Source organism: Pteronotus mesoamericanus, unplaced genomic scaffold, assembly GCF_021234165.1.
Source record: "Pteronotus mesoamericanus isolate MK-2021 breed Mesoamerican mustached bat unplaced genomic scaffold, CSHL_Meso_final scaffold_507, whole genome shotgun sequence".
In the NCBI taxonomy this organism is placed as follows: domain Eukaryota; kingdom Metazoa; phylum Chordata; class Mammalia; order Chiroptera; family Mormoopidae; genus Pteronotus; species Pteronotus mesoamericanus.
This window is the reverse complement of record NW_026555319.1, coordinates 10,754,435-10,782,367: the sequence shown is the minus strand read 5'-3', so window position 1 is coordinate 10,782,367 and position 27,933 is coordinate 10,754,435. Positions and strand designations below refer to the sequence as shown.

Genomic DNA, 27,933 nt, shown 5'->3' with positions numbered 1-27,933 from the left:
CCCCAACGTCCAGCTGCTTGTATTTATATGAACAGATTGAAAATGTTCCCAGTCCTAAAATAGCTCAACTTCACTAGGACTTCACCATGTTCCACTAAAGAAAAACAATCTCCCAATGCTGCTGTTAGGATGGAGTCATCACCTATCAATTCAAACCTATCATCCCTTCCTATGTAACAATGATCTGGCTGCTCAGGAATCCTAATTTTATCTCACAGGTCCAACAGCTAAAACAAAAATCCTTACTTCACATGAATACTGAGCATAGGGAAACTAGAAAGCCGGGCCCTTGCTTCCCAAGATGGTTGTGGATTGTTTCAGCCTCTGGAGTATTTCCTTTCTACCTAGAAGAAAAGTCTGCCATATTTGCTTTTCTTAAAAGATGTGTATCTTCCTAAAATTGATAGCAGGAAACCTTTAATGAAGACTACTTATCCAGCTTTAATATTTGTTAATTGGGTTTCTGGCTACAGCTAAAGCACAGCACAGCAGGCTTACACATTTTAAATTCCTGCATAGACTTTGTAAGAATCACATGGAGGGCTGCTGCTCATTCTTCCTTTTAAAACCACCTTTAATCTTTGCAGTATCCTTTTAGGGCCTGGCAAGGGAATGGGGATAGCCCAGAGACCAAATTTCTCATTAGCCCAACTTAGCATATTTCCATTTTACAGCAAAAGAAAGCTTACCTAAAGGAGTTCTGCGACACATTCATCACCACAACCACTTGATCTAAGGCCCAGAACATTCTATAGCAACATCTTTTAATGACCACTTAATTAAGGACAGTATCAGGTTAGGTGTAAGACTTAATCCAAGTTTCTCTGACACGCACTTCTCAGTATTCTTCTACAAGACATGACAGTTGCAGATGAGTTGACAATGATGAGTTAAAGTACTGAATAGGTTGGTGTACCATATTCCCACAGAAACTTACTTCAAGGACTCACCCCCCACTAACCTAAATGGCTATGGGCCACCTTCAACAACCTTAGATTAGTTGAACAAATTGTAACACAAAGTTCTCCAACAGATTTATTTTGGGGGGAAAAGGAATGGATTTTGAGGAGGAAAAACATGGAGCAGAGAGGTATGGAATAGAAAATAAATACAAATGTAAGCTGTTTTGCTAATTGTTTTATAACCACAACAAATGAGTACAGAGAATGCCCTGTACAAACACAATAATGGTTCAAGATTTCAAGATCAAGGTGTTCCTTTAGGCAAGGCTGAAGATTTCAGTCTCTGGTATTTGGAATTTAGGCTGCAATCCTTATTTTTGGATGGATCACTGGGGATGTGGTACAGTCCACTTCTAACCAGATTTGAACAGAAGAATGGCCACTTGGCCCAGGTAGAAGTAGATGAAGTGTTTGGTTTCATGTGTCACGTAACTACCGAAATTCCTCCCCACGATGCAGTGCCAGGTGGGGTTGTACTTCTTGTCAAACTCCTAAGGGGGGGAGGGGAGAGAAAAAGCACAGTAGAATTTTAGTGGTAAACCAGAGGTCAGAGTTTGCCTCCTGGATAGGCAGAGCCTGCAGGGGCAAAAAAGAGGAACGTTAGCATCTGCAAATTCTTAGAACGAAAGAATGCTCCCCAGCTCCAAGTCGCCTACATAGTGCATTAATGCAAACATACTTGCAGTCTGAGCTAAGCTGGGAACGGGCTGGGATGTAGAAGGCACAAAGGGCAGCCTCAAAGACAGGGCACTTTTGTTATCGTGGTAATACCACCTTCATAACTTCTGTAATATTCACTGATAGCCGGAGACATCAACAGATCCAGTTTATCATGTAATCTCGTGTGTAAACAGAACTAAACAATCCTACTGCATGCCATGCACCCCCAAATCCTAGAAAAGGGTAAATATTTAGCCCACAATACCCCATTATAACTCATTCCTTAACTGCACGCCAGTATCCCTTATAACAAAAGACTTCCAAAAGAACGAAGTCTCAGTTAGCATCTAAACCACTGTGGATCAAAATTTTAATTTAAGGAGACAAGACACTTGGCACTCCACTGCTCCTATAAAAAGAATGCTGGGAGTAGAATCTGACAACCACCTGGTCACATTTTGTCCTTAATTATAATTTCAATAGCCCTCCTTTTGACATGTATCTTGAGGCCGATATACTGCAGGAACACTTTTCCTCTGTTTTCCCCACTCCAAGAGATTGAGGACTAACTAGAATGCCCGTGCTCATTTTCTCACTAGGTTACCATAGACAGGGGCCACAGCTAATCCCTATCTATAAAATTATTAGAATGTGGCTTGGCTCCTCATATTGTATGCAGCATGAACATCTTTCAGATCAAAGAGAACATTCTTACAAGCTATAGGAATGCACTGCTGCGTTTGTCAAAAAAAAAAAAAGATTTATTTCATCTCAAGTCTTTCATCTTCCCATTCTCGACTGCAACCCTCTCACGACTGAGGCTGCCAGCTTCCTTCCCTTCCAGAAAGCACAGCAGGAGCAGGTGGCAGTTCTGACAGCTGTCTACATACTGTCATTTACCAAGCCCTCACCCTAGTCCCCCAACTACCACTACCACCTACTTTCTCTCAACTGGCGGCTAAACTCCCCACTGGAAGGCTGGCAAGATCCCCCTCCGGCCTGGCTGGAAACACCCACGCGCTCCTCCCTCCCGAACACCCAGATGGATCTTCGGCGCAGGAATCGTGCAGAAGGGGGAACCGCTGCTCCCCGATCGTGGAAACCGTTGCTAGGTGGCGCTTTCCCTGTCAGAACTGGGTAATAAATAAAAAAAACTTGGGGCGCCGAGATTCTGGTCTTCCCAAGAGGAGCGGAAAATTCACTTGCGTTCTTTCTGGAAACCTCTACGCCCGAGCTGCCCCGCGTGCCCTCAAGGATCTCTGCCAGGCGCTCCAGGGATGCACAATCCCGGGAAAGAAACTAAGTTGTGACTCGCCACCGGCTGAGCGCCATCAGCCCCAGCCCCCGACTAGCGCCCCGTCCTCACCTTCTTAATATGGGCCGCAATATCCTTCTCTATGTTATATTTCTCCAACGCCTGAGTAGCACATTCCACGGAGTCCTGTTGCATCTCCTCCGACATATCGGCATTTTTGATCACTGCCTTTCGGTCGCACATGGTTACCTGCGGAACGAGGGCAAGACAAGGGGTGAGGAGTTAGGGTGCAGAATGCGCCTGCAAAACGGCAGCTACCCCCCGCCCGTTCCACGCCATCCCGGGATGACGCCCCCCACACCACTTCTCAGGGAGCGCGGTCCACACGCACCCAACCGCGGGAGAAGTCCGGAGGGGGACAAAATAAGGTAGCGAAGCCTCCCCGGAGCCCCAAGACTCTCACAGTGGAGCAGGTGCTGGCCAACTGCAACGGTCTCCTGGGGGAGGGGCTGACGAAGCTCACACCCAGCGGGAGAAGCCGTCGCTACCGAAACCGTGGCGCAACTAAGGAGCACCACAGCAGACACCGCCGCCTAGTGCCTAGGCTCCGCCCTGCTCCCGAAGGCCCCGCCCCCACTCGACATTCCTATTGGCTTGATGCAACCCCTATGGCTCTCCTATTGGTCTATGGTCTCAATGGTTCCCGCAGGATCTTTCTCCTGCATTTTGTTGCAGACCACAATGCACTGCTAGTGGCGTCGGTTGCCCCGGCAATGGGCCGCACGCGGTGAGGCCCACACACCCCGAAGGTGGAGCTGAGGCGCGCTATTGAGAACAACCGAGCGTCTAGAGGGGTGCGAGGGAAGCTTCTGCGCAATCCAGAAGTGATTCCAAATTTACGGACCTTGTCCCAAGGTTTGTTCTCGAACGCTGGTTAGTCAGGTCCACCCAGGTCGGAAGGATTTACGGATTCTGACTGAGGTGGCCAGTCCCTTCAGTGAAACGGTAGCTCTGAAGTAGGGTCAGCTACCTGGGTAAATAGACGAGTGCAGTCGAGGAAGATGGAACCTGAGGGTTTGATTTAATGCTTGAATTTTTTTTCTTTTCTTTTTTTTTTTTAGCAAGGGACCTCACATTTACTTTTCGGTTTGTGTCCCGCAAATTATGGAGCCTGTCCTCCTTAGAAATATTGGGGAGAGACTCCTTAGGAAGAGGAGAGGGTTTCCTTATGAATTAAGGAATTTATTCCACCCACACTCCGCCCCTCCCCCCGCCCCGCCGCATGAATGGGGTCTTCCTGTTGGGCAATGCAGGCCTCGTTTAAGGGTGGGGGAGCACTCTGGGTGGATTTGGGTGTGTGCGCCCTGGGTGGGGCATCTTGCCCTGATGAGGCAGTCTTTCCTGTGTGGGAGTTTCTTGATTGAGGATTTATCTTTAAGGCTGAGGTGCTCTAATGATTATAAAGGCATCCGCCAGAGATATTTCCTCTGGCTTAGAGAGGCTAACCTAACCACTAAGTGGTTAAAAAAGCAAGGTCTTGGGAGGTTAGGGAGCAGGGTCAGTTCTGGATTTAAATCCCTGCACTCTCATTTACTAGCTGTTTAAATTTCAGTTTCCTTCATCTGTAAAGGGGGACAAATATAAAGAGAAAACACTTCATAGGCATGTTGGGAGTATAAAATAAAGTAATGCCTTTGAAGTTCTCAGCACAACGTGTGGTAAATAGTAAGTGCTCAGCGAATCGTATCAGAAACTATCAGTTTATGGAACTGTCCCAAGAGTCACAGCAAGGCTTTGAACCAACCCTTAAATGTCTATGTGTTTTTGAACTTCCATAGACAAGCCATCAGGTTAATTATGTAACCAGAGCTTTCTGTTTACACTTCCGCATTTTTCTTCTTGACCATCTGCTCTCATGAACCCAGAGCCCCTTTACCGTTTGACCAGACAGAGGTGCACAACTCCAAAGAGAAAGAAGTGGGAATAATGAGCACCTCAGGTACAACATATATATATATATCAATTAAATTATTAAGAGGCTTTCCCCAGCTCCGTGTTTCCAATACTCAGATTATTGGTTTGAAGAGTTAAAATAGTTCTATACAGAATCACTCCTGAGGAAGAAGTTGGGAGTGAAGCTGGGTTAGTGCTTCTACATTACTTGGGCATGTGACTCTGAGCTATGGAATCTAATGACACCAGAACCCGGAATCCCTCTTGGGGGCCTTTACTTTCCATACACATACACGCACACACGCATATCATAGGCAGAGTAAAGTGGATGAGGTAATAAGAACAGCAGCTGCTTATTGAGTGGTTGCTTACCACCAAGTGTTTGCACTCTGTTATTCCTCGCAACAGCTGTGCCTTGGACCCCTTTCCTCCTCTCTCCCTCCTGGCATAGCTGTCTGCTTGCCATGAGGTGCTGTGAGGGTGGCGCACCTGCACCCAGATTGGGTACCATCCCCACCTTCAATATCTTGCCTTACACATCTCTTCCATTTGGCTGTTAGTGAGTTGTATCCTTTGTAATAAATCTGTGATAGTAAGTAGAATACTGTCCTGTGAGTCATTCTAGAGAACTATCGAACCTGAGGAAGCAGTTATGGGAACCCCCAAATTTGTAGTCAGCTGGATGAAGTGAGGGTAGCTGAGGACCCCATTTGCATCAGAAGTGTGGACAGTCTTGCGGGACTGAACCCTTAGCCTGTGGGGTCTGCGCTAACTCTGGGAGTCAGTATCAGAACTGAGTTGAATTGTTGGACACCGAGCTGATGTTGGAGAATTGGTTGAAAGATATGTGCTTGGTGGTAGGGAAAAAAAACAACACAGTATCAGAAGAGGTGTCAGAAAAAACCCACATAGGTGAAGGGACCTGCCCTTGATTACTCAGTGAGTTATGGAGCCAGCTCTATGAGATCCTGGTCTGACTCCAAACTTGTGCTCTTCCCATCACACCGGACAGGTTGGCTTATCTTTTGGTGCTGGGGATTTCATGCTTTCTGGGAGGGAATGGAGCATGGCCTGTTTGCCACTTGGCATATGTTGTTTGCTGAATGAATGCTAAATAAATGAATTGTTAGAGCACCAAAATGCCTGCACTTAGAGCTGCATGAAAGCTATCTCTGGTGTAGTTTTGATAGGCAGTAGGGAGGATTCAGCTCATCACAGGCACTAGAGGGATTCCAGAGGAAGGGGAGGAAGTGGAGACTCAACAGAATTCTTGGTTGATCAGAACCATTCCATCAGATTTAGAGAGCCTCTGAATAGGTCATTTCCAGAGTCCTTTGGAGGTTCACATGAGATCCAGGATGAGTCCACCAAGTAGAAACCACCAGAGAATTTTCTAAATCATTCTCATGACTTTTGCCATACCTGCACCCTACCTCTACTATTATTTATTCAATGTTTTTCTTTAATTAAAGTCACTTTACTTTTAAAAATAAGTGTAGTTTTAAACGCAAATTTCTATCATCACCATAAATGGAAAACCAGTCTCATTTGTCATAAACAGAAGGTAACTATAAAATATAAATATTAGAATATGAAACATTTTGTTCTCATGTTGCTAAATTGATCTTGGACACCACTAGTGACATGTGTCCCACATTTGGGAAATGCTGCCCTATAGGAGGGTTCTTAAAGGGGGTCCACAGATGGATTTCAGAAGTTTCACAACCCCCTGGAATTATGTGCAAAGTGTATCTACAGGCATTTTCCCAGGGTGAGGATCTATAGCTTCCACCAGATGCACTAAGGGATTCAAAACCCAAGAAGGATAAAGACTAATTGACCTAGAATAAACCAAACTCCTGGAATGAATGTAAGATTCCCTCACCAGGTCCAACTGAATTGGCCCAACTGGGATTCCATAGCATCACATATCTGGGCAACTCACTCTGTTCCACTCCTAGCTACTAAATTTTCTAGAAAACCCTTCTGAGCCTGAAAACATGCATCTTCTATTCAAAGTTAGAGGGAGGCAAAATTTCTGAGAGCATGGGCTTTGGAATGAGACAGATCTTGGAAAAGCCTAAGTTATTAACTCTCAGAGGGGCAGGTTCCTGATTTTTCAATGGAGATAATGCTTTCATTATGGGCTGGTAGCCAGGATTATATTAAATAGGGTATCTAAAGACCCAGCAAATGTCCAAAAAAAAAAAAAAATGGTAGTTCTTGCTACTATGTATTGCACTTTACTATGTGCCAGGCTTTGGGGGACACATTATCTCATTGATGTCTCACAACTCCATGAGGAAAATGAGGCTCAGAGATGTGAAGTTCCTTGCCTAAAGTCACACTGCTAGGAAATAATAGAGCTGGGATTTTAACTCTGGTCAGACTCTACAGTCCCACGCTGTAGATGGAAACCAAGCTGTCCTTCCTCCCAAAGAGAGCCATTTTGTGTGTCCCTGGGAACTCTAAATATCCTGGCCCCTGGCAGGGGCTCCCTAAATATATGTTGGGTAGATGGATGGATGGATGGTTAGGAAGAAACTGGGTATTTCAAAATAATTCAGCACTGTTTCCTCCCAAACTTGACCCTGAGTTGGTCCTTGACTGTGTTGAGCTTCCCTGGACAAATTACCATTGTACTTTAGCCAACATATTTTCCCAAGGCCTTAAGAAAGCCCTTTGGGGCTGTCAATAAGCAGGGTGAGGCATTCCTTGCAGGACTTGGGTCTGTACCCTCCCGCAAACAGGCTAGGAAGCATCACAGCCTGCTCCACCTCAACCCCGCCACCAGCTCAGGATCGCACTGTTCCCAGCCCTGGCCAGTGATCACTTTTCAAGATTTTCTGGGACCTCAAGTCCTTTCTTGGACCAGGAGTCTGTCACCAACCCAGGAGCTCCAACCCTCCCTCACCTGGAAGGAAGTGAGATGGGACCTGGCAGCCCCCAGAGTTGACTCAAAGGCCCCTGCACGGAAAGGAGGGGCTCCATGGGAGAGTGCTCCTAGGTCTGAACAGAGGCATCCTCCCTAGGGAGAAGGACTGGCACGAGCCTGGGGCTGGCAGGAGAACTGAGCTTACGAGCCAAGTACTGTGCTGCAGTGCAGGGGCAGTGAGGTCAGGCAGGCAGGGACAATTCGGGGAAGAAAATCTCCCTTCTGGCCAATAGCCAAGCCTCATCTTCATACACAGATACCTTTGGAGGCTCAGTGCTCAGCCTCCTATCCATGGAGGTAATAAATCCAGGCACATCCAGAGAGGCCTAGTAGATTCCCCTCAGTGGGCAGACCAATCCAGAGCAGAGGCTAAAAGTACAGACTTTCAGGCCAGGCAGACCAGGGTCTACATCTTGACTGTACCCTACTAAGGCATGTGACCCTTTGGTAAGCGAGCCCAACTCCCTGAGCCTTGGCTTCCTCATTTGTACAATGGATATTGTTAATAGTCCTTGTTTCTCAGGAGCAATTTGGTGATTGAGCTGGTGCATGCAAAGTATGTGGTGCAGAACTTAGAACATGGCAAAATTCAATGATGCTAGAATGTTACCCTAAACCAGGATTTTTCAACCTTGGCACTAACATTTTGAACCTGAAAGTTTACTGTTGTGGGGGTTGTCCCGTGCATTGGAGGACGTTTAACAACATCCCTGGCCTCTATCCACCAGATGCCAATTGTACCTCATGCCCAGTTGTCAACTAAAAACATCTTCAGACAATGCCAAGTGTCCCCTAGAGGGTGAAATCACCCCTAGTTGAGAACCACTGCCCCAGCTAACCTGGACTGAGTCCAAATGTCATAGTTCCCAAACTCACAGCCCCATGTAAAGAGCACAAGGCAGGAAGGTCTACTTACAAAGGAAGGGATGGGAGATCCAACAATTACAGAACATGCTCCTTGCCCACCCTCTCCCCCTGCATCCCCATCCCTCCCAGCTTGGACCAAGAGGCAGGACCTGAGTCAGCTCTAGGAGCCAATGAGCCTCTTCTGACTCACTAGGTTACCTCTGTGTCACCCTTTAATTATAATGAAAAGTGGCCCCAAGTTAAATCTCAATTATTCTAGGGCCCTAGACAAAGAGACGGGTAGTTAGTATCTGACTTCTGGCATCTCCATTCCTATTCACTGACTAGGAAAAACCTGACTCTCTTGAAATTAAGGTTTTGTTCATGATTGCTGAGAGATTTTTCTGAGAGAACTGTTCTGGGTGCTGAGGATTGTGATATTGTGATTTATAATAATAAATATATATTTGGGCTTCACTCTACTTCTTGGATCATAGCTCCCCAAATCCTTGGAATTTCCTGGGCAACAAGAGCAATGGGAGCATCTTTTATCATAATATTTGGTCTCTTGTCCTCAGTTCCTGGAATCCCTTCCAAGTTAAAGGTGAAACGGGTGTCTTGCTATTTATAACAAGCTCCTTCCCACCATGACGGGGTCTGTGTTAATAAGGCGATTTTGGAAAGCATCTAAGGATGGGAGCTAGTCTCCAGGAAGGGGAGAGGGGCTGGAGACTGAGTTCAGTCACCAACGACCAACATTTTAATCAATTGTGCCTATGTAGTGAAGCCTCCGCAAAAACCCAAAGGACGGGTTCAGAGAGCTTCTGAGTTAGCGAACACGTACAGGGGCTGGGAAAATGGCATGCGTGGTGCGGCATGGGAGCTCTGCACCCTGTCCCCACCCCTTGTCCTGTGCGTCTCTTCCCTCTGGCTGTTCCTGAGTTATAGCCTTTTATAATAAACCAGTAATCTAGTAAGTAACATGTTTTGCTAAGTTCTGTGAGCTGCTCTAGCAAATTAGTCAAGCCCGAGGAAGGGGTCATGGGAACCTCTGCATTTGGAGCCAGTCAGTCAGAAGTCCAGGTAACAACATGGGCTTGTGACTGGAGTCTGAAGCAGGGTGGGAGGGTAGTCTTATAGGGCTGGACCCTTAACTTAAGTAATCTGATGCTATCTCTGGGTGTCAGAATTGAGCCGAAATTGCAGGACACCCAACTAGTGTCTGGAGAACGGTTTGTTGGTGTGAGAGAAACCCTGCCCCTCTTCACACATAGTAACTGGTGACTGGAACTCTAGTAGGGATGCACAAGAAGAACATAGTAGGCAAAGTCCCTTCTTCATGGGACGTATATTTTATTGGGAGAATAAAGATAACAAGCAAAAATGTCAAACCCTGATAATTACAATGGGTAAAAATAGAGTAAGAGACCAAGGGTGACAGGCAAGGGGTCTTATTTCAAATAGAGTTTTCTGGGAAGACCTCTCTGAAAAGGTGCCATTTGAGTCCAGATCTGATGTCCTGGCTAATGAGTAGAGGACAGAGTATAGGGAAGCAGGGGAGCAGAGAGGCCAGGTAGAGTCTATTGCAACCATCCAGACAAAAGGTGATGGAGGCTTGAACCAGGCAGAGGTAGGATGAGAGAGGTGGTTGGATTCTGGATAAATTCTGAAGGTGAAGCTGACAGATTTGCTGAATAATTTAACACAAGGTAGGCCCTGGCCAGGTAGCTCAGTTTGTTAGAGCATTGTCCCAAAACGCCAAGCTTGTGGGTTCAATCCCCTGTCAGGGCACATACAAGAGTCAACTAATGAATGCATAAATAAATGGAACAACAAATCAATGTTTCTCTCCCTCTCTCCTTTCCTCTCTCTCTCTCTCTCTCTCTCTCTCTCTCTCTCTCAAATAAATAAGTAAAAATTTAAAAATTTTAATACAAGGTATGAGGGAAAAGAGGAGTCAAACATGACTCCAAGATTTGCAGCCGGAACAATGAGAAGAATAGACTGGGTTAGAGAATGCTGACCAAAACAGAAACATAAAGTTGTTTTGGCCATGTTAAGTTTGAGATGCCTCTTAGGCATTTCAAGTGGAGGTGTCATATATGCAGTTGGAAATACGAGTTCTGAGACAAGGTCTAGGCTAGAGCTATAACCTGGGGAGTCATCAGCTTATAAATGACATTTAAAGCCATGGAACGGGATGAGATCACTACCAAGGGAGGAGTATGTACAGATGGAAGAGGTAATGCTTATTCAGCTGCAACATTCTCTGAATTTTTACCATGGGCCAGTGTCTCAGCTAGGCACTATGTCCAGAGATGTATTTACATCCTTTGGCACCTATTCAAGAGACACTCCATTACTTATTTAATTTTTCCTGCCTAAGTGCCTTGGCCACTTAGAGAATAAACATTGGGAGTTCCTGCCCCGCTTCTCACTCATTTATTCATTTTTCAACAGATATTGAACACCTACTTGGTAGGAGGCTCAATGTAGGCACTAGGAACAGGAAGGGAATAAGTCAGATATGGCTCCTGTCCTAATGGAGTTTACATTTTGCTTGTGGAAGAGATGGGCATTGAACAAGATGCACATGATGGAGTGATTACAGTTGTGACAAATACTATGACAGAGAAGGTAGGCTGGTATGAGAGCTGTTAATGGGGCTCTGCCCTAGCCTGGAAGGCAGGGAGGCTTTTCTGGGAAGTCACATTTAAGCAGCAATCTAATGGAACAGGAACCTACACCAAGAAGAACTGTATGGAGCTTCTTAGATGAAAGGAATACCGTGCTCAAAGGCATGAAGGCTAGAACAAGGTTGATAACTGAAGAAAGGCCAACTTGGCCGCAGAGAAGTGATGCGGGGAACTGGGAGAGATGAGCCTGGAGGTGTGGGCAGCAACCAGACCCTTGGGGACTTGTGAACAGGTTAAGACACATGGATTCCATCCTGAGGCCACCACTGGCCCTGAAAGACTATAGGTGGGGACTCACAGGATCAAAAGGTCACTGAGGAGAGTGGACCAGAGGGGCCAGTGCGGCAACTGGGACAACATATGAATTTTAGGAAATACATAAACATGCAGTCTATCTGAACCCCCAAATTTGTAGTGAGCCAAAGTGTGGGTAGACTAAGAACCTCATTTGCAGCCAGTGTCTGAAGTGATGGTAAGTCCTTTGGGCCTAAGCGCTTAACCTGCGGGGGTATGCACAAACTCTGGGCAGTGTCAGAATCAAATCGTTGGACACTGAGTTGGTTTTGGAAAACTGATGTAGAAAAACAACACATTTGCTGTCAGAGGTGATGTCAAAAAAGACACCACAGGAAGTCACTGAATATTAAGCACACTGCTAGATATATAGACTTCAATAAATATAAAAATTATAAGCCACAAATAGAAAAAAAATATGTGAATAAATGGAAAGTGATGCCAAGCTTCTGAATGGGAAGACCAAATATAGCAAGAATTAAAAAAATTTTTCCCATGTAAATTTATAAATTTAACACCATTTCAGTTACAATACCAACAAGATGCCATTATAGAACTTAATGAAAAGGTTCTAGAATGTGCTCAGACAAATCAACCAGCAAAAATACAGAGGGGATGAAAGGCGCACTAGGGGGTAACTGGGTCCTACAGAGTTACCAACTAAGAGGAAAGTTCTATACTTGTGTCACACAGGTCTTGGTACCAGTGCACACCAGCTCCTCACTGAATCAGGGGTCTGAAGGCCAAGGAGGGTGTGGCCAGGCAAGACTGGAGAGGCAGAGGGGAGAAAGCAACTTTCCAAGGAGAGGTAGCCCCTGCAAGGAGCTAGTACAGGCTTCAGACAAAGCACATCCCAGCGAAGCTGGCAGAGGAATAATAGGTAAGGAGAGGCTGGTCAAGGCAAATTATGAAGGGCCGATAAAGGGGTGGAGATGGGGTTCTTTCCAGGGGGCCAGCAACTTTGTCTCCTCCACTGCTTTGTCCCTAGCACCAAGCACAATGTACACAGTAGGCGTTCCAGAGATAGCCTGGAGATCTTTCCATGCCTGCAAATGCATGGACTTGGCCTTTTTAACATCTGCATGGTATTCAGAACTGCACGTTTTCCCATGTAACAAGCTCCCTCCAGATAGACCTTGAGGCCCTTTCCAGGTTTTGGGGGAATCGTAGTTATTATTAATAAACAACCTAGCATTTTGAACTCGGCGTCCCCTGCGGCCCATCTTCCTCAGGCCTGGGAGGGATTGTTGGATTTTTGCTTAGTCCTCTTCTGCTTTCCTTCTGGCTTCCAAACAAGCACCCTTTTGCTATTCACAGCTCCCCTAGGAAACTGTGAGACTGTACTCCCCTCAGGCTTTCCCCTCCCCCCAGCCTGAGCATCTCACCTCCTTCACAATCATACTATTCAGGGATGTACAATAAATATTTGTATGGTAAAGGAAGCTCACAGATTTCCATTGAGCAGCTGAAATACTTAGCACTTACATATATAATCTAACACAGCCAGGCTCTGATTGACACGAGGGCACCTCACCCTAAGTCACTTGGGGCTGCAGAGTGAGAAGGAACACCCTCACTCCTATCCCATGTCCTACCTGTGCTGAGCTATTGAGCTTCCCTAAAGCATAAGCTTTTTTTCTGTCCTCCCAGCGTTTTTGGACATGCTTTTCCTTCTATCTGGAATGCTTTTCTTTTCCTCTCATCATTTACCTAGCTAACACCAGCTGATTTTTCAGATCTCGGCTTAGAAGCCACTCCTTCTGGGAATTCTTCCATGAACACTCCACCCCAGTCTTGGTTAAGAGATTCAGGAGCACCCTGTATTTCTCACAGCACATATCTCACTTTGTTGTAATTGTCTTTTGAGCTGTCTGGGAAAGGCGTGAGGGCAGAATTTGGGTCTTGTTCACTGCTGTATCTCTGGCACTGAGCCAGACATTCTGTAGCTCAGTAAAAGTTGAATGAATGAACAAATGTTGAGTGGACAAGGAGGCAGGATGCCACCAAAGTCCCAGATGTCAGGTAAGAAACTCTGGGCTCTCAGGGCTGGGGTCGAAGCATTCAGTGAGGGAGAATAAACCTAGGCTCCTGCAGGCCCCATCAAGGAGTGTGCCATAGCTATAGACAGATTGGCAGCCGACGAGAAGGACATATTAACAAAAGAAACTGGTCGCCAGCTGCCTAGCTGCAGGAAATGTTTGTCAATGTGACATTCACTGAAGCCCTGCCCATGTGCTGTCCAAAGGGGAGAAGCAGCCTCAGCCAGACAGAAGGAACTTCAGTTGCTGAGCATGTGTTAGCACTGGGGGATGTGTGGCTTACAAGCTTCCTGGCCCTCGGTTCGTTTCTTATTTAACTTTTTAAAAATCTCCAGATATTTCCCATATTTGGGTGTGTGTGTGTTTTTTGGGTTTTTTTTTTTTTTTCAGTTTAAGGAATGTTTACTTTTAAAGTGCCATTGCCAAATTATATTAACACGGTTCATTAAAAATCTGCTTAGTAAAAAATTGGTTTGAGTCCAGAAACATTAGGATTCTATTAAATCAAGGCATCCTCTTTCATAAAACATTATTAGCGCTGTCATTAATCTTTCTGCATCCCTTCAAGCCTTTGCTTGTGTTTCTGGTTTACCCTGCTGTAAAGTTTCCAAGGTATGTGATCGAGTGGAAAATGTTTAGGGAAAAGATCTGGGTTGAGGGTAAGGCATTTGGAGCTTAGAATATAAAACTTGGTGGACCTTAAGGAGCCCACTTTGTCCTTTTCTATCTCAGTTCTCCTTTTCTGGAGCTAGAGTAACTCTTTAAGTACTAGTCAATAAAATCAATAGTGTTTTTTAAGTACCTACTATGTGCCAACACAAAAGGACTCTAAAGAGAAGTGACTGGCCCCAGTGGGGAGTGCAGGGGTGTGGTTCACGCACCTTTGAGAATGATGAACTGCACTGTCCAAATGGGAGCCATTAGCCATATTTGTATATTTACATTAAAATTAAGTGATTACAAATAGTTCCATTTCTCAGTTGCAGAAGCCACATTTTGAGTGTTTTAATAGCTACATGCAGCAAAGGACCCTCATAGAACCCAGATATAGAATGTTTCCGTCATTATCCAAAGTTCTGTTGGTAACGCTGCATGGATATTCTCCCAGAATAAAGACTTTCCTGCTCACATGCACATTTTGGATCTAACTTCACAACTTGTACAACTTTGCAGGGTTGAGGTGGGGGCTGGCTGTTGAGGCAGTGGTTCACTAACCCTTGAAACCCATGAATCCAAGAAAAGGAAGCCCTGATATGACAAGCTATATTCCATCAGAATATAGCAAGTTGGCAAAAATCAAGCAACAGAGCTGCTACAAACTCAGGATGCTAACTGCTTTACATGAATAAAAGTAGGCCCTTGGGTTACTACTTGTCTAGCCACATTAAAAACAAAACAAAACATAGTTCAATATCCAAAAATAATTTATAAAATAGTGTTGAAGATTTTCTGCAGTCTCTTAAGAAAACACCAAAGGGGAATAATATTCACAACACACTGCAACTCTTCTTGCATTATCTTTTCCATCTTCTCATCTTCCCACACATGGCATTTGCCTCCTTAAAGTCTCCACACCCCCATTCCAAAGTCTCCCCAAATCCTCTAGCTCTGCTCTGCTCCCCATCCTCCCCTGCACAACAAATTCTTTATTATGTAGCTCTCCAGAAGATGTTTTATTTTTGCCCATCACACAGATATAGTGGCAAAGGACAGAGAGAAAGCTCCCAAGGTGCTGTGCCCAGGAACACATTCCACAGCGACCCAGCCCACGGCTCTCCCTGCCAGCCTGGACTAGTTTCTCCGAGATGACTCATTTTCCCACTGATGGTCCACTCCCATCACTTCCTCTTCTGCCCACTGCTCCCAATGGCCAGGGTCACGACTGAGACTGGCAGAGAAGAAATCCTTTTGCTGGAATGCCAGAGGGGACTCGATGTCATAGGGAAAGGGAGAAAACCAGATGGGCAGGTTCAGAGAATGTTTTATCTCCACTGTTAATTGTTCTATTTTTTTTCTTGGGCACCGCCCAACTCCCTTCCAGGGAGTAAATAGCTTGCTGTGGGAAATACATTAACTCTTAACAGTTTGCCAAGGTCAAAGGCTTCTTTTCATTCTGAAGATGAGCCCATTGATGCCACTCTTATCATCTTATTAGGAATGATTAATTTTACTGAACTCTCTTAAATTTTAAATGAAAGCTTATCTCTGCAGGAAGGAGAGTCCCATCCCATTTCTCTGACTCCAATGCCCATCCACCATCATTAGGTCATGCACCTGGAATTCTGTCTCCAGCACATAAAGCCTAGAGTCATCGCATTTCTTATCCTTCCTTCTCATGTCCTCCACACATACCTGAACTTATCATCATCCATCCCCTGCAGATCATTTCCATCTGCGTTGTTCCTAATCTCAGAATGCTATCACGGCCTAACCAGGCCCCGATGCCAGGAACCCAGGAACCAACCTGGATTTTTGCTCCTTCCTCTGCTTCCACGTCCAATGTATGTCCAAGTCCTATGACTGCATCTTCTTGGGATATCTAATCTCATTAGTATCTCTATCTCTTATCACCTTGCATCAGGTCACTGGCACCTCTTGCTTGGGTGATTGCAGTGGTCTCCTAGCTAGAGTATCCCAGCACCCACTCCCATGCTATTTTCTTGTGTAACCTGCTAGTCCATGGGCCATCTGGGGCTATTCCTGTTCTTACCTATACTCACCTTTGGGCTAATCTGAACACACTGTCTATCTTCTGAGAACAATACTTCAACTCCAAAATCATTCATGGATAATGTAGTTAAAAAAAAAAGATTTTATTTATTTATTTTTAGAGAGAGACAGAGAGGGAGAGAAACATGGATATGCAAGGGAAACATCAGTTGGCGGCCTCTCGCACACTGCCAACTGGGGACCTGGCCCACAACTCAGGCATGTGCCCTGACTGGGACTCAAACTGGCAACCTTTAGGTTCGCAGGCTAGCACTCAACCCACTGAGCCACACCAGCCAGGGCTATTAGTGGGCAATGTGGTTTTAACAAAGCAATCTATGAAGTCACAGGAGGGGCTTTACACTGCAATTAAACAGAAATACTTCCTACACTGACCTCTTAATCATCTCTCCTCTTTCCCTAAGTTCCCTCCTAATGGCAGCTACTGCCACATGTCTCACCTCACTTCTCCTTTCTTCTACTGTCCTATAGGCTGCCCTCTAGTAAAATTAGCTCTCAGTCTCCTCCCCAACTCCCATATCGCCTCTATGGAGTTCTCATCCCAACACAATTCCTTAAAATTCTTCAGTGGTTACTCACTGCCCTCAGTAGGAGCCTAAACTCCATAAAATGGCCTACTAGGCCTTGAAGCCCCAGCCTCAGTTCCTTCTCCCCGCTTAAACTTGCCCTAGCCATATTGTAGGGCAGTGGGAATTGTCCCTGGTCTGCTGTGCTCTCTTCTATCTGGTCAATCATCACGCAGTTCTTTTTGCCTGAAAAGCCCTTCCCTTCTTCCCTATGGTTAATTCCACTGGCCTTTCAGGGCTCAACCTGAACATGTACTTCTGGAGGCCTTTCTTATAACCTCTAAGACTGCATTACAGGGTCTCACAGCAGCGGACCCAACTGTGCTCCGAATGACTGAATAGCAACTTGAATACATGTACACCATTGGCCTCATATAGGGCCTGAATTATAACATGCACTTGATGATGCTGAATAACTAGATGAGCAAAAGCTCAAAAGGGCATCCCTGCCTAGGGTCTGTGGCCTTAGCAGAGAATGCGCTCCTTGGGCATGAAGCAATAATTTTGGCCTCACTTGTGTTCTAACCTGCAAAAGTTAGTACCCGAGCTCATAGAAACAAAATCCACCTTTGTGGTTCCATGGATGATTATAAATGCCTCCTAGCAATTGAGCTGTGTTCCTTCTAATCAGGAAGGCTATACTTGCCACATCCCCATATCTGGGCACATGTTCTAGATTAGGTATGCAAGACTGTGTACAATACAAGCTAAATCATTACTATTCACAGGCAGTCTTCCACCTAGAGTCCTATTAGGTCACTTAGCCAATTCCATTTATCTCTCTCCCTGGGAAGAGTACCCAATTGTCTCCAATAGGTTTTTTTTTTTTTCCTTTTTTTCTTTCCTGGCAACAATCATGTAGGAGTGGTAGAACTCAGAAGGTACTGTTAATACACGACCAAATAAGGAGGCCTGTCGACATTAGGATTCCTTTAAGCTCCTATAAGGCTGTGTACTTAGAATCAAGATCACATTTGCCCTGGGCTCTTTCCTGCTTGTCTTCTAAAGGCCAGCGAATAACAACTAGGAGCTTTAGAAGCTTTATACAATCCAGAATACAACAGATAGTCCTGATTGTTTTATTTTAGAAATAATTTATTGTTTTATTTCAATTAAAAAAGTAGTACCTGCCAATTACAGACAATTTGATAAATGCAGAAAAGCATAAATAACAATATAAATATTTCCATCAAGAGATATCTCTACAAACATTTGGAATATTATCTTCCATGTTTTGTTATAAGCAATGACTACAGAGAGAGCGAGAGATAGTATTGTATAAAGTGGATAATTCATACATTTTATTCCTTTTGTTTTTTCAAAATACAAAAATGAAACATAGTCAAAACAACAATCTTCAACTTTACAGAAATGTATGACATCTAAAGTGAAATTTCCCACAATTGCATTCTTTAGGGACAACTGGTGTCAACCAGTTTACTAGATTCCTTCTGAACATATACTTCTGTGCATGTGTGTGCATAAAACACTTCTAATTCACTTTAACTAAATTAGCGTGACCTTAATATCTTTCAAAACACCATTTAATAATTGTGTAACATTCATTATCATTGCATTGAACCACTCCCTCATTATCAGGAGTTTTACTTTTTTTTAATTTCACAGAATGCAATTGTAGGGGCCCAGGGCAGGCTGCCCCAAAATATCTCAAAATGTTAACTATTTTAAAATAAAGTTACTTGATAAGCAGCCAGTGTATGGAGGGTACATTGACCCTTCCTTGTTGCCTTGAATACAGGAATAAATCTCCCCTGTAAAGGTATCCTCCTTGCTGTAGGGGCGGCTAAGACAAATACTATATCTCTAGAGTTTAGGAATCCACGGCCCAAAATTGCATAAACAAACCTTGTTATTCCTTTACTAATTTACTACCCAAGCCCAAATTTTGTTTAGATTCCTCAGTAATAAGCATAAAACCTAAGTGTCCTTGTCCTGTCATTTCTTCACAAATTTACTGTTTCATTGTGTAGAAAGTACAAAAGCTGGCTGGTTCATCGTTCCGGATGCATCATTATTTATGACCTCCCACGTGCACATATTAAACTGGTTTTTCTCCTGTTAATCTGGTCTTATGTCAATTTTATTACTGGTCTGGTCATTAGAACTCAAGAAGCGGTAGAGGAAGTCTCCCTCTTCTGGACACAATGAACATAAATAATTTATTGTGAGGATTTCTTATTTCCTTATGATAAAATCCTGCAAGTGGAATTACTGGATTAAGAGGTATATGTATATTATCAGGGCCTGATGTATGCCATTCAACTTACCTTCCAAAAAGGTTACACACTCAGTAGTTATGTGTGGGTATCTAATTTTTTGTTTGTTTTGATTTAAAAAGACTAAAAGGTGGTATACTAAAGTCAACTACCTTCAGAATATTTGGTTTTATTCCCTTCCTATTGCTAGCATTAACAGAGTTTCTTTTAATCATTTAAACTTTTTTTATTTATTGATTTTAGAGAGTGGGAGAGAGACATTGATTTGTTGTCCCACTTATTTATGTTATTCATTGGATGAGTGGTGTATGTGCCCTGACCGGGAATCAAACCTGCAACCTTGGTGTATCTGGAGACTGCTTTAATCAATTTAACTAGCTACCTGGCCAAGCTAACAGAGTTTATTTTTAACAAGTTTTATACCTCCCCACAAAATTTTATTATGAAAATTTTCAAACACACAAAGAATGGTTCTGTGAACACACTGATTACTCCTACTGGTCTAGATTGTATAGTTAACATTCTGCTTTATTTCCTTTCTTGTATCTACCCTAGAGATTTCATTTTTAATATGACAAATCTTTTTAGATCAAGATTCTTCTGATGCAAGGCTTCACTTCTGTAACGTCCCCAGATTCAATGCCCTGTACTATGGGATGTAAATGCAAAAAGTGCCGAGGTAGGAGTCTACCTGAGCCCCTGAAGGACTCAGCAGAGAGGCTGTGAGCCAGGCTCTGCGTTCTAATCCTGACCCCCCACTGTAAGACCTCAGTTTCTCATGAACTGAGACTAATTCCCCCAATTCTCGGTAAGGACTAAAAGCACAAGACGTAAGAAGCACTCTGTAATGAGAGTCGCCAAAGTTATGATTCTTTCATTCCCTATCTCCAATGAGCTTCAAGTCCAAGCTACAGAGTCCTTCTCAGCCCTCTTACATCCATCTTTGTCCATCTTACACCCTCAGTTCTAAGCAATTGTAAAATGGGGACAGGATGGTGCAGAGGGCTACTGACCTGAGGCTGAGGGCCGCTGTGACCCCGCCGAGCCCAGCCGTCCGCGACGTTTTCTGCTGCAGCCAGTTGAGCCAGCGGCCTGACTCCCTCCTTCCGAGGCCCCGCACGCTGAGTGACAGCTCGCGAGGCGCACTCTGGGCGCTTACCCGCATCACCTGAGTGAGTGCTCACAAACGTCTGTGAGGTAGGCGGCGCGACAGAGTCAGAAAACTGACGCCTAGGGAGCTTGAGTCACTTGCCCAACTCCACGCAACTGGTGACCGAATTGCCTTCGGAAATCAAACCCAATGAGCTGGACTCCACGACCTCCCTTTTGGTGACCAGGGATCCGCTAGAACCTAAACGGACCGAAGGCCCGCGCGCATGCGCAATCCTCGCGGCCGCGTCCCCTTTAAGAGAATTCCTTCTGCCTCCTCCGACCCTTTCGCTTCCGCTCCGCGTTCCCAGAATGCTGTGCGGCTGAGCGCCTGCGAGCCCGCGGGGACGCTGCGGGGGAACCCCGGCTGAGGAGGCGGCGGCAGCGGCGGCAGCGGCGGCGACGTGGGCTGCGGCGGGCCCGCGGCGTCGGGCGGTGCGGATGTCGGGCTGGGCGGACGAGCGCGGCGGCGAGGGCGACGGGCGCATCTACGTGGGGAACCTTCCTACAGACGTGCGCGAGAAGGACTTGGAGGACCTGTTCTACAAGTACGGCCGTATCCGCGAGATCGAGCTCAAGAACCGGCACGGCCTCGTGCCCTTTGCCTTCGTGCGTTTCGAGGACCCCCGGTGAGGCCCCGCTCCACCCACCCTCCCGCCAGCCCTGAGCCGCCGCCTTCCCTCCTCCCGCTACCCCTCCCCCTCCGGGCGCTCCCCTCCCCTCCCCCTCCGCGCAGACCCCTCACGGCGCCCCCGGGTGGAGGCTGTGGCCTCCTCTCACTGTAGGCTCCGGGCCGTCCCTTGCGCCGTCGTCACTTCCTCTATTATTATTATTGTTGTTATTTTTGGTTTACTTAAAAAAACAAAAGCTCGGCCTTCGGAGGGCCCAAACCCGCCTCAGCCGACCTCAGGGATGGTACAAGGGATCATTCTCTTCCTCACGGCTGGAGAGGCACCCTGAGGGGGAAGCGGCCCAGGGCTCGGAGACCTTGGCCCTTGAACCAGCCGGAGAGGACTCGGTGAAGAGCGGGAGTCTCCAGTCGCGTCCCCTCCCGCTCACCCTCCGCCGCCCTCCCCCCGCCCCGCTGGAACTCAACATCTAGGGGGACACAGACTGCGGGGCTGTAATGCCTTTGGACGTTGTAAAAGGGGTCTCTGTGGTGGAACACATCTCGGTCTGCGCGCGCCCCGCCCCACAGGGCCAGGGCCTCTTTCTTCTAAAAGCGTCGGGGATTTGGAAAAACTCCTGAAACAGGCTGGGGGGGAGTCCTCTGAGTTCACTCCTCTCCTATAATGAGGGAGGCACTGCTAAATGCTAAGCGACACAAGGACTTGGAAGTTCTCTGCCCCTAAACCGGCCCAAAGGGGTCTTTGTAATTTTGCAAACATTGTCGGACCGGCCCGGAAAAGACTTAGGAACTTTCAAAACTGCGGTTGGTGGTTCTTAGAAGCCACCCCGCTGTGCGGGTTCCCCAGCCTCGGGGTGAGTTGGAGCCCATTCTCTGTTTTCCGGCAGGGCCTCGGGACGCTGACCCAGCCAGTGCCCTGCGGGCTTCGCTGTCTTTTCTCCCTGGTGTGGTGCTGCGGGGCCGAGGGAGCGTTGGAGGCTGGGGAGGCCGGCAGTACCCTGAGGCGTTGGTTGCCATTTGCCTCAAAAAAATGGAACTGGGCATTTTCTCATCTACACTGGAGAAGGTTGCGCCTCTGTTGTAGTAACACTTCCGGTGTGGCTTTTGAGCAGTCCCTGTGTGTCTCTTACATAAATATATAAATAAGACGTACCGTGCTACGTCTTATTTAGCATTGTCAGCCTTTGAGGGTAGGTATTGTTAGTCACGGTTTACAGATGAGGAAACTGAGGACTTAGAGTTGGTAAAAGGGATCAGGAGTGAAAGTAGGATTTGAACCCCTTATTCTGCCTTTTTAACAGACAACCTTATTTACATTGTTATCTCCTACCTCATTTTTCTTTTTTTTTTAAGATTTTATTTATATATTTTTATAAACGGGGGAAGGGAGGGAGAAAGAGAGGGAGAGAAACACTGATACGTGAGAGAAACCGATTGGTTGCTTTTTTTAGGCTCCTAACTGGGGACCTGGCCTCCAACCCGCGGTGCCCTGACTGGGAATTGAAAGGGCCACCCTTCGGTTCACAGGTGCTCAGTCCACTGAGTCACACCAGCCAGGGCCCTCATTTTTTTTAATAATAGAAAAGCTATCATTTGATATCACTAGATTCCAAGTTTCAAGCGAAGCACTGCACACACAGTATGTTATTTAATCCTAATAGTAACCCTGTGAGAATGACATTAGTTACACTGAGAGAGAGGAAAACTTGACTGACTTATCCAGAGACAGCTGCCAGTGAAGAGCAGAAGAATGATTTGAACTGAAGTCAATTTTTATTCAAAGTTTGCTTTAAAGCTCTGCCTCTCTCACTGCCTTATAAATATAGCCAGGGTTCCACTGGATGTGGTCCTCCTTGCTTTCAATCCTGTGACTAAAATCTTGATAAATGAATGTGCCTATGACAACTGAATGATGCTTTCATTAAAATATCTTCAGCTCTGCTTGTCCATCCAACTCATTCTTTCTCCCATCCAGTACTGGAGAATCAACTGGCATTTTTATGTCTCCTAGAGCCCTAGGAAAGACTAAAAGAAATTTTATCTTTTTTTGGTGAAATTTTACCCAGATAGTGGTTTTGACAACTTCTCCAAATCATGCTGAAAACATTCTTGAGAGAGTTTTATAGTCCCACAAAATAAGTTGCATTTGTGTTTTGAGCCTCCTTACATGAGTTTTTCTTTCTAGAGACATGATGGTACTTAGGCCTTCTCGAAGAATATTAAAGGACTGATGTGTGGTATGCATTTTGAGAAACTGTCCACCAAAGTTAGAGAAGCACTGTTTGTTTGTTTGTTTGTTTTTTGTAAAACCAGTCATCTGTTAATTTATTCCTTTTTGTTTCTGAATTAGCCCTCCTATAAGTAATCTGTTAACTCATTATCATTTCATACCTAGAAAACTCTGTATGTGACAGCTGTAAAGTTTAATTACAATATCATGTAAGGTCTTCAGACCAGAGCAGTATTGCATCAAGGTTCTGTTTATTTTTCTCAGTCTAGGTTTTCCTTTGATACTGGTTACTCATGCCCTTCACTGGGAAGTCATTCAGCCTCCTGAGCAGACCTGATGCCATACTTTTCTTTGCAGAGATGCTGAGGATGCCATTTATGGAAGGAATGGTTACGATTATGGCCAGTGTCGACTTCGTGTGGAGTTCCCCAGGACTTATGGGGGTCGTGGTGGGTGGCCCCGTGGTGGAAGGAATGGGCCTCCTACAAGAAGATCTGATTTCCGAGTTCTTGTTTCAGGTATGTTCCTTTGAAAAACCGAATGAGATGATGAATGTAAAATACTTAGTACAGTCTGGCCTTCAAGAAATATTAGCTGTTATTCTTCAAAGCATAGCTTACATGGGGCTTTCTTTTCCATAGCCTGTGCACACTGACAGTCTAAAGCTCTGCCCTGTCTTGCCAATGAGGCAGGCATCTTGCAAATGAAATTGCACTGGTAGGTAGTGCAACCTTGTTGTAACAAACTTGTTTCTTATAAAGGAGTTTTCTAGTGTTGAAAATGAAAACAATGGCAAAATCCCTGAGCTGGAATTCTAAAGATGTTTTCTTTTGGAATGTTCCATGGTATTGGACTTGACAGAAAAGACATTCTAGGAGCTAGATTTAAACAACTTAACCAACCTTGGATCCTGAAAAAGGCCAGCTTTTGTGCTTTTGGGCATGTAAAAAAAGGAAAAAAAAAACAAGTTGGCAGCCTAGGGATGGTATTACAAAGTATAGAACCAAATGTCTAGTGTTGATCAGTGATGAAATGATAAGCCCTGAGGTTTATGCATCTTCTGAAATATTAACATACTGGTAAAGCCCCAGGGGCTTTTGTACGTCCAGGGGTGTTTTAGGGTCCTGGTAGAGAGAAATGTCTTAAGGAGCCTGGCACCTACTTAGATATATCACAGTCACAGCGGACTCCCATTGATGCTTCAGAGTGATACTGCCAAGATCTGCTTATCTTTGTGTCCTTTTGTAATTTTTTTAACTCCAGAACTCTAGTCACTCCTTCAGGGTGTCATATATATTTTTTCCTCTCTCCATGCTGCTCTGAAATCCTGCTTAGAAAACTATTAGGAAATGGCTGCAGTCCTGAGCTGTGAACGGTAAACACAGCCTTTGAGAGCAGGAGCACATTTCCCTTTCATGACATCAGGTAGAATTGTATTACTCCTGATTAGTTTTAGCATCTGAGTCTTACCTTTTCGCCCACTGTATTGGAAAATAATGGTGATCTTTCAAGAGGTACATTGTCTAGTTTGTCAGTTAATCAAGCCTACAAAAAAGCTAACAAACTTTAGATTTTTATTGTGTTGTTACCTTCTGCTACACTTTGGTTATTTCATTGGATGGCTTCAAATTCCCATGTTTTGGGAATCTAGGCAAGAAATCAGTGGTACTGATAAATTTCATGTGGTAAAAAGAACCCAAAGTCTGGAGAGTTAGGTATGTATTATGAAGGACAAAGAAAGAGAGGCTGTGAATTCTTAAGAGATGCTAAACATGTAATGAGATGGACTTGCTGTGTTGGAAAGGCTTGTTCTGGAAGATTGGCTTAGGACCAGTTTTCTTAAGGTGGTTTACTACACATACTTCAGTGCTCTTCTCTAGTTTCGTGTTCCTTGTCAAGATTCGTGATTTGGGGGCCCTCAGGATTTTAAAGTAGTGATTGATGGAGAAGGGACCCCAGGTATTGCTGGCTCTAAACAGGGCAGTTAACATGGCTGAAGGATGTGGCCTCTTCTCTTATGTTCCCCATGCCCAGGACTTCCTCCCTCAGGAAGCTGGCAGGACCTGAAGGATCACATGCGAGAAGCTGGGGACGTCTGTTATGCAGATGTACAGAAGGATGGAATGGGGATGGTTGAGTATCTCAGAAAAGAAGACATGGAATATGCCCTGCGTAAACTGGATGACACCAAATTCCGTTCTCATGAGGTGGGTCCCCACCTTCTGTGGGGGAGCTTGTACCAGTCCACTGCACCTGAAGCTGACCTAGCAGAAGTAGCAACAGGCCATGCCTTTGCCATTTGATGACCTTATAATACCATTGAAGATTTATCTTAAGTGGACACAACCAAGGAATTCAACATGATTAAGACCTGCAGGGTCCTAGTAGAGAGAAGTCTGCAGCCATAGTATTTTTAACCTGGAGAGAATACTGGTGCAGTCTGTCATATTGTGGTGAGCTATTGTGATAGCATCCCTTTTGTAACTGGCAGTGTCTCTCAGTGAACCTAAATATTATGGCTGTCCCTCCTCTTGGTCTAGCATGGGCTCTGCAAGCCAACCTCATCACCTCAGCCTCTAGGTACTGCTGTTGGGGCTGAGTTGTCCCTTCACCAGTAGTGCAGGATCCTTTTTGCAACCTGTGCCACCTTGTTATTTTCTTGAGGTTAATCACCTCGTCCCTGGGACTTAGTTATCAGTGCCCTTCCTTTCAAGAAGGCAGCTGCTCCTTTGGATATCTCAGTCTGATTCTGACTGTCCCTTTGATACCACTAGATACTAGGCTACCAGCTGGACATTGTTGTTTTCCTGGTTGTCTTGTCCTGACTTTGTATGTGGTTTAGGGGCGTCTTGGGACACAAATATTTAGGCCCATTTCTTTTTCTAAGGATTCATATATTCCCTATTTTATGGCTTGGAGGCTGTATGGCTTAACAAGGCTTTTGCCCAGAGTAACCCCTGGGACTTGAATTTGGAGCAGAAACAAAACAGCACCTGGTCAGATGCACTGCAAAGTAGAGCTTCAGAGTAGATCCAATTACTGACATCACCTGGGGGGAAAGCATCTGGCTTATTTCATTTTAGCATCTTTAGATCTGAAAATGCTGGCTGAAGGCAAAGGGCCTGGATAAAGGCCAGCCTAAACATGACTCCTGCTGCTTAGCTGAACTGTCAACCTTGGTTCTTCCACGTGCAAAATAGTCACCATAAGAGCACTGTCTTATAAGACTTGCCAGGAAAATAAATCATGAAAATAACCAGAGCATTTAGCCCAGGTTCTGACACCTGGGAGATGCTGAGTATAGGTTAACTCCTTCCATAGGTGCCCATTGAAAGATGCGTAAGAGGAGGCAGGGGGGTAAACTATAAAGGGTGGGGCAAACATAGGTTTAGAGTTGTATGTAAAACACAGATGTATTCTTGTGTTACCGTATTTTCCATACGAACAACTGTAAACCTGCTTTTGCCTGTGTGTGTGTGTGTGTGTGTGTGTGAGAGAGAGAGAGAGAGAGAGAGAGATCGATCTCAGAGATCCTTTCCAGTCCTTAGATTCTAGGGGTTAGTGGCAATAATTCAGATATGGTAAAACATCGGTTGCCTTTTGCACATGCCCTGACCAGAGGCTGAACCCACAGCCTAGGCATGTGCCCTGATTGAATTTAACTGGCAGCCTTTCGCTTTGTGGAATGGTGCCCAACCGAGCCACACCATTCAGAGCTGATAGCATTCTTGCAATGGACTAGTAAGAATACCTACCTCTTAGAATTGTGAGGGCTTGACGAGATAACATCGTGCCAGGCAAATAGTTAGTGCTCAGTACGTAACTATTATTGTTAAACAGCTATCCTACGTGTTGGTGTGCTTTATTCTTCTGGGTCTTAATTTTCCCCTTTTTGTTTGAATTTCAGGGTGAAACTTCCTACATCCGAGTTTATCCAGAGAGAAGCACCAGCTATGGCTATTCACGGTCTCGGTCTGGGTCAAGAGGCCGTGACTCTCCATACCAAAGCAGGGGTTCCCCACACTACTTCTCTCCTTTCAGGCCCTACTGAAACAGGTGATGGGAACTTTTTCTTTATTTTTTAGGCAAACTGAGCTGCTTTATGCTCAGAATTTACATTCCAGATTGATGATTTAGCGTCTTAGGAAATTTTTTTAATTTTTTTTTAAGGAAAAAAAACTACATAATTTCTACCAGGGCCATATTAGCAGTGAAACATTTTCAGCTGCAGAAATTGTGGTTTTGGTTCAGAAACAACTTGTATATTTTTCACCCCTGATTATGGGGAGAAAAAAATCAATGCTGTGTCTTTGTGGGTTGCTCTGCTATGAGATCAGCAGTTACTGTGACTGAGTGGGCCCATTCTGTTTAGAAATATATTTTAAACGTTTAGTAATTGACATGTGTGGTTGTCCTTGATTAAGTTCATAGATTCACCAAACAGGCACACTGATTAAAAAAATACACATCACTGAATTGTAGTGACACCTTACACCCAGTCGGTAAGGAGCAAGAGTGGATAACTTTATTTGCAGATAAAGTTCGTTACTCTTAGGGTCGTTCGAGAACTCAGGTTCAGGACTCTTTTACAGCTCAAGACCAAGCTTGTAAATTAAGCTGCTTTTAAAAAAAAAAAAAAAGTGAGCATTGCCAATAGGGCAGGGAATGGGAAGAATAAAAACAGACTTTTATAAATGGGCAGTAGCATAAAGATCATTGGGAAATTCTTAGCCTAAGTCAACTTCGGCAGTTT

At 45.0% G+C, this 27,933-nt stretch overlaps 2 protein-coding genes across 4 annotated transcripts; one reads left to right on the top strand and one right to left on the bottom strand.

Annotated features, from left to right (window-relative positions):
* Positions 1-1,008: 1,008 nt before the first annotated feature.
* DYNLL1 (dynein light chain LC8-type 1) lies at positions 1,009-20,508 on the bottom strand. Of its 3 annotated transcripts, none has more exons than XM_054593943.1 (3): positions 20,187-20,508; positions 2,989-3,126; positions 1,009-1,453 (listed from the first exon to the last, which is right to left on the bottom strand). In XM_054593943.1, exons 2-3 carry the CDS (start codon positions 3,118-3,120, stop codon positions 1,316-1,318), a joined length of 270 nt encoding a protein of 89 aa, XP_054449918.1. In that variant the 5' UTR covers positions 3,121-3,126; positions 20,187-20,508; the 3' UTR covers positions 1,009-1,315. The 3 variants fall into 3 exon arrangements, with proteins under 3 accessions (XP_054449918.1, XP_054449917.1, XP_054449916.1); XM_054593942.1 differs by lacking the exon at positions 20,187-20,508 and adding an exon at positions 3,269-3,459 and having other exon boundaries at positions 1,010-1,453; XM_054593941.1 differs by lacking the exon at positions 20,187-20,508 and adding an exon at positions 3,341-3,459 and having other exon boundaries at positions 1,014-1,453.
* A 147-nt stretch (positions 20,509-20,655) lies between these two features.
* On the top strand, positions 20,656-27,883 carry SRSF9 (serine and arginine rich splicing factor 9). The gene is made up of 4 exons (XM_054594321.1): positions 20,656-20,951; positions 23,538-23,698; positions 25,215-25,387; positions 27,088-27,883. The coding sequence occupies exons 1-4, from the start codon at positions 20,764-20,766 to the stop codon at positions 27,229-27,231; spliced, it is 666 nt and encodes a 221-aa protein (XP_054450296.1). The 5' UTR covers positions 20,656-20,763; the 3' UTR covers positions 27,232-27,883.
* The last annotated feature ends 50 nt before the right edge of the window (positions 27,884-27,933 follow it).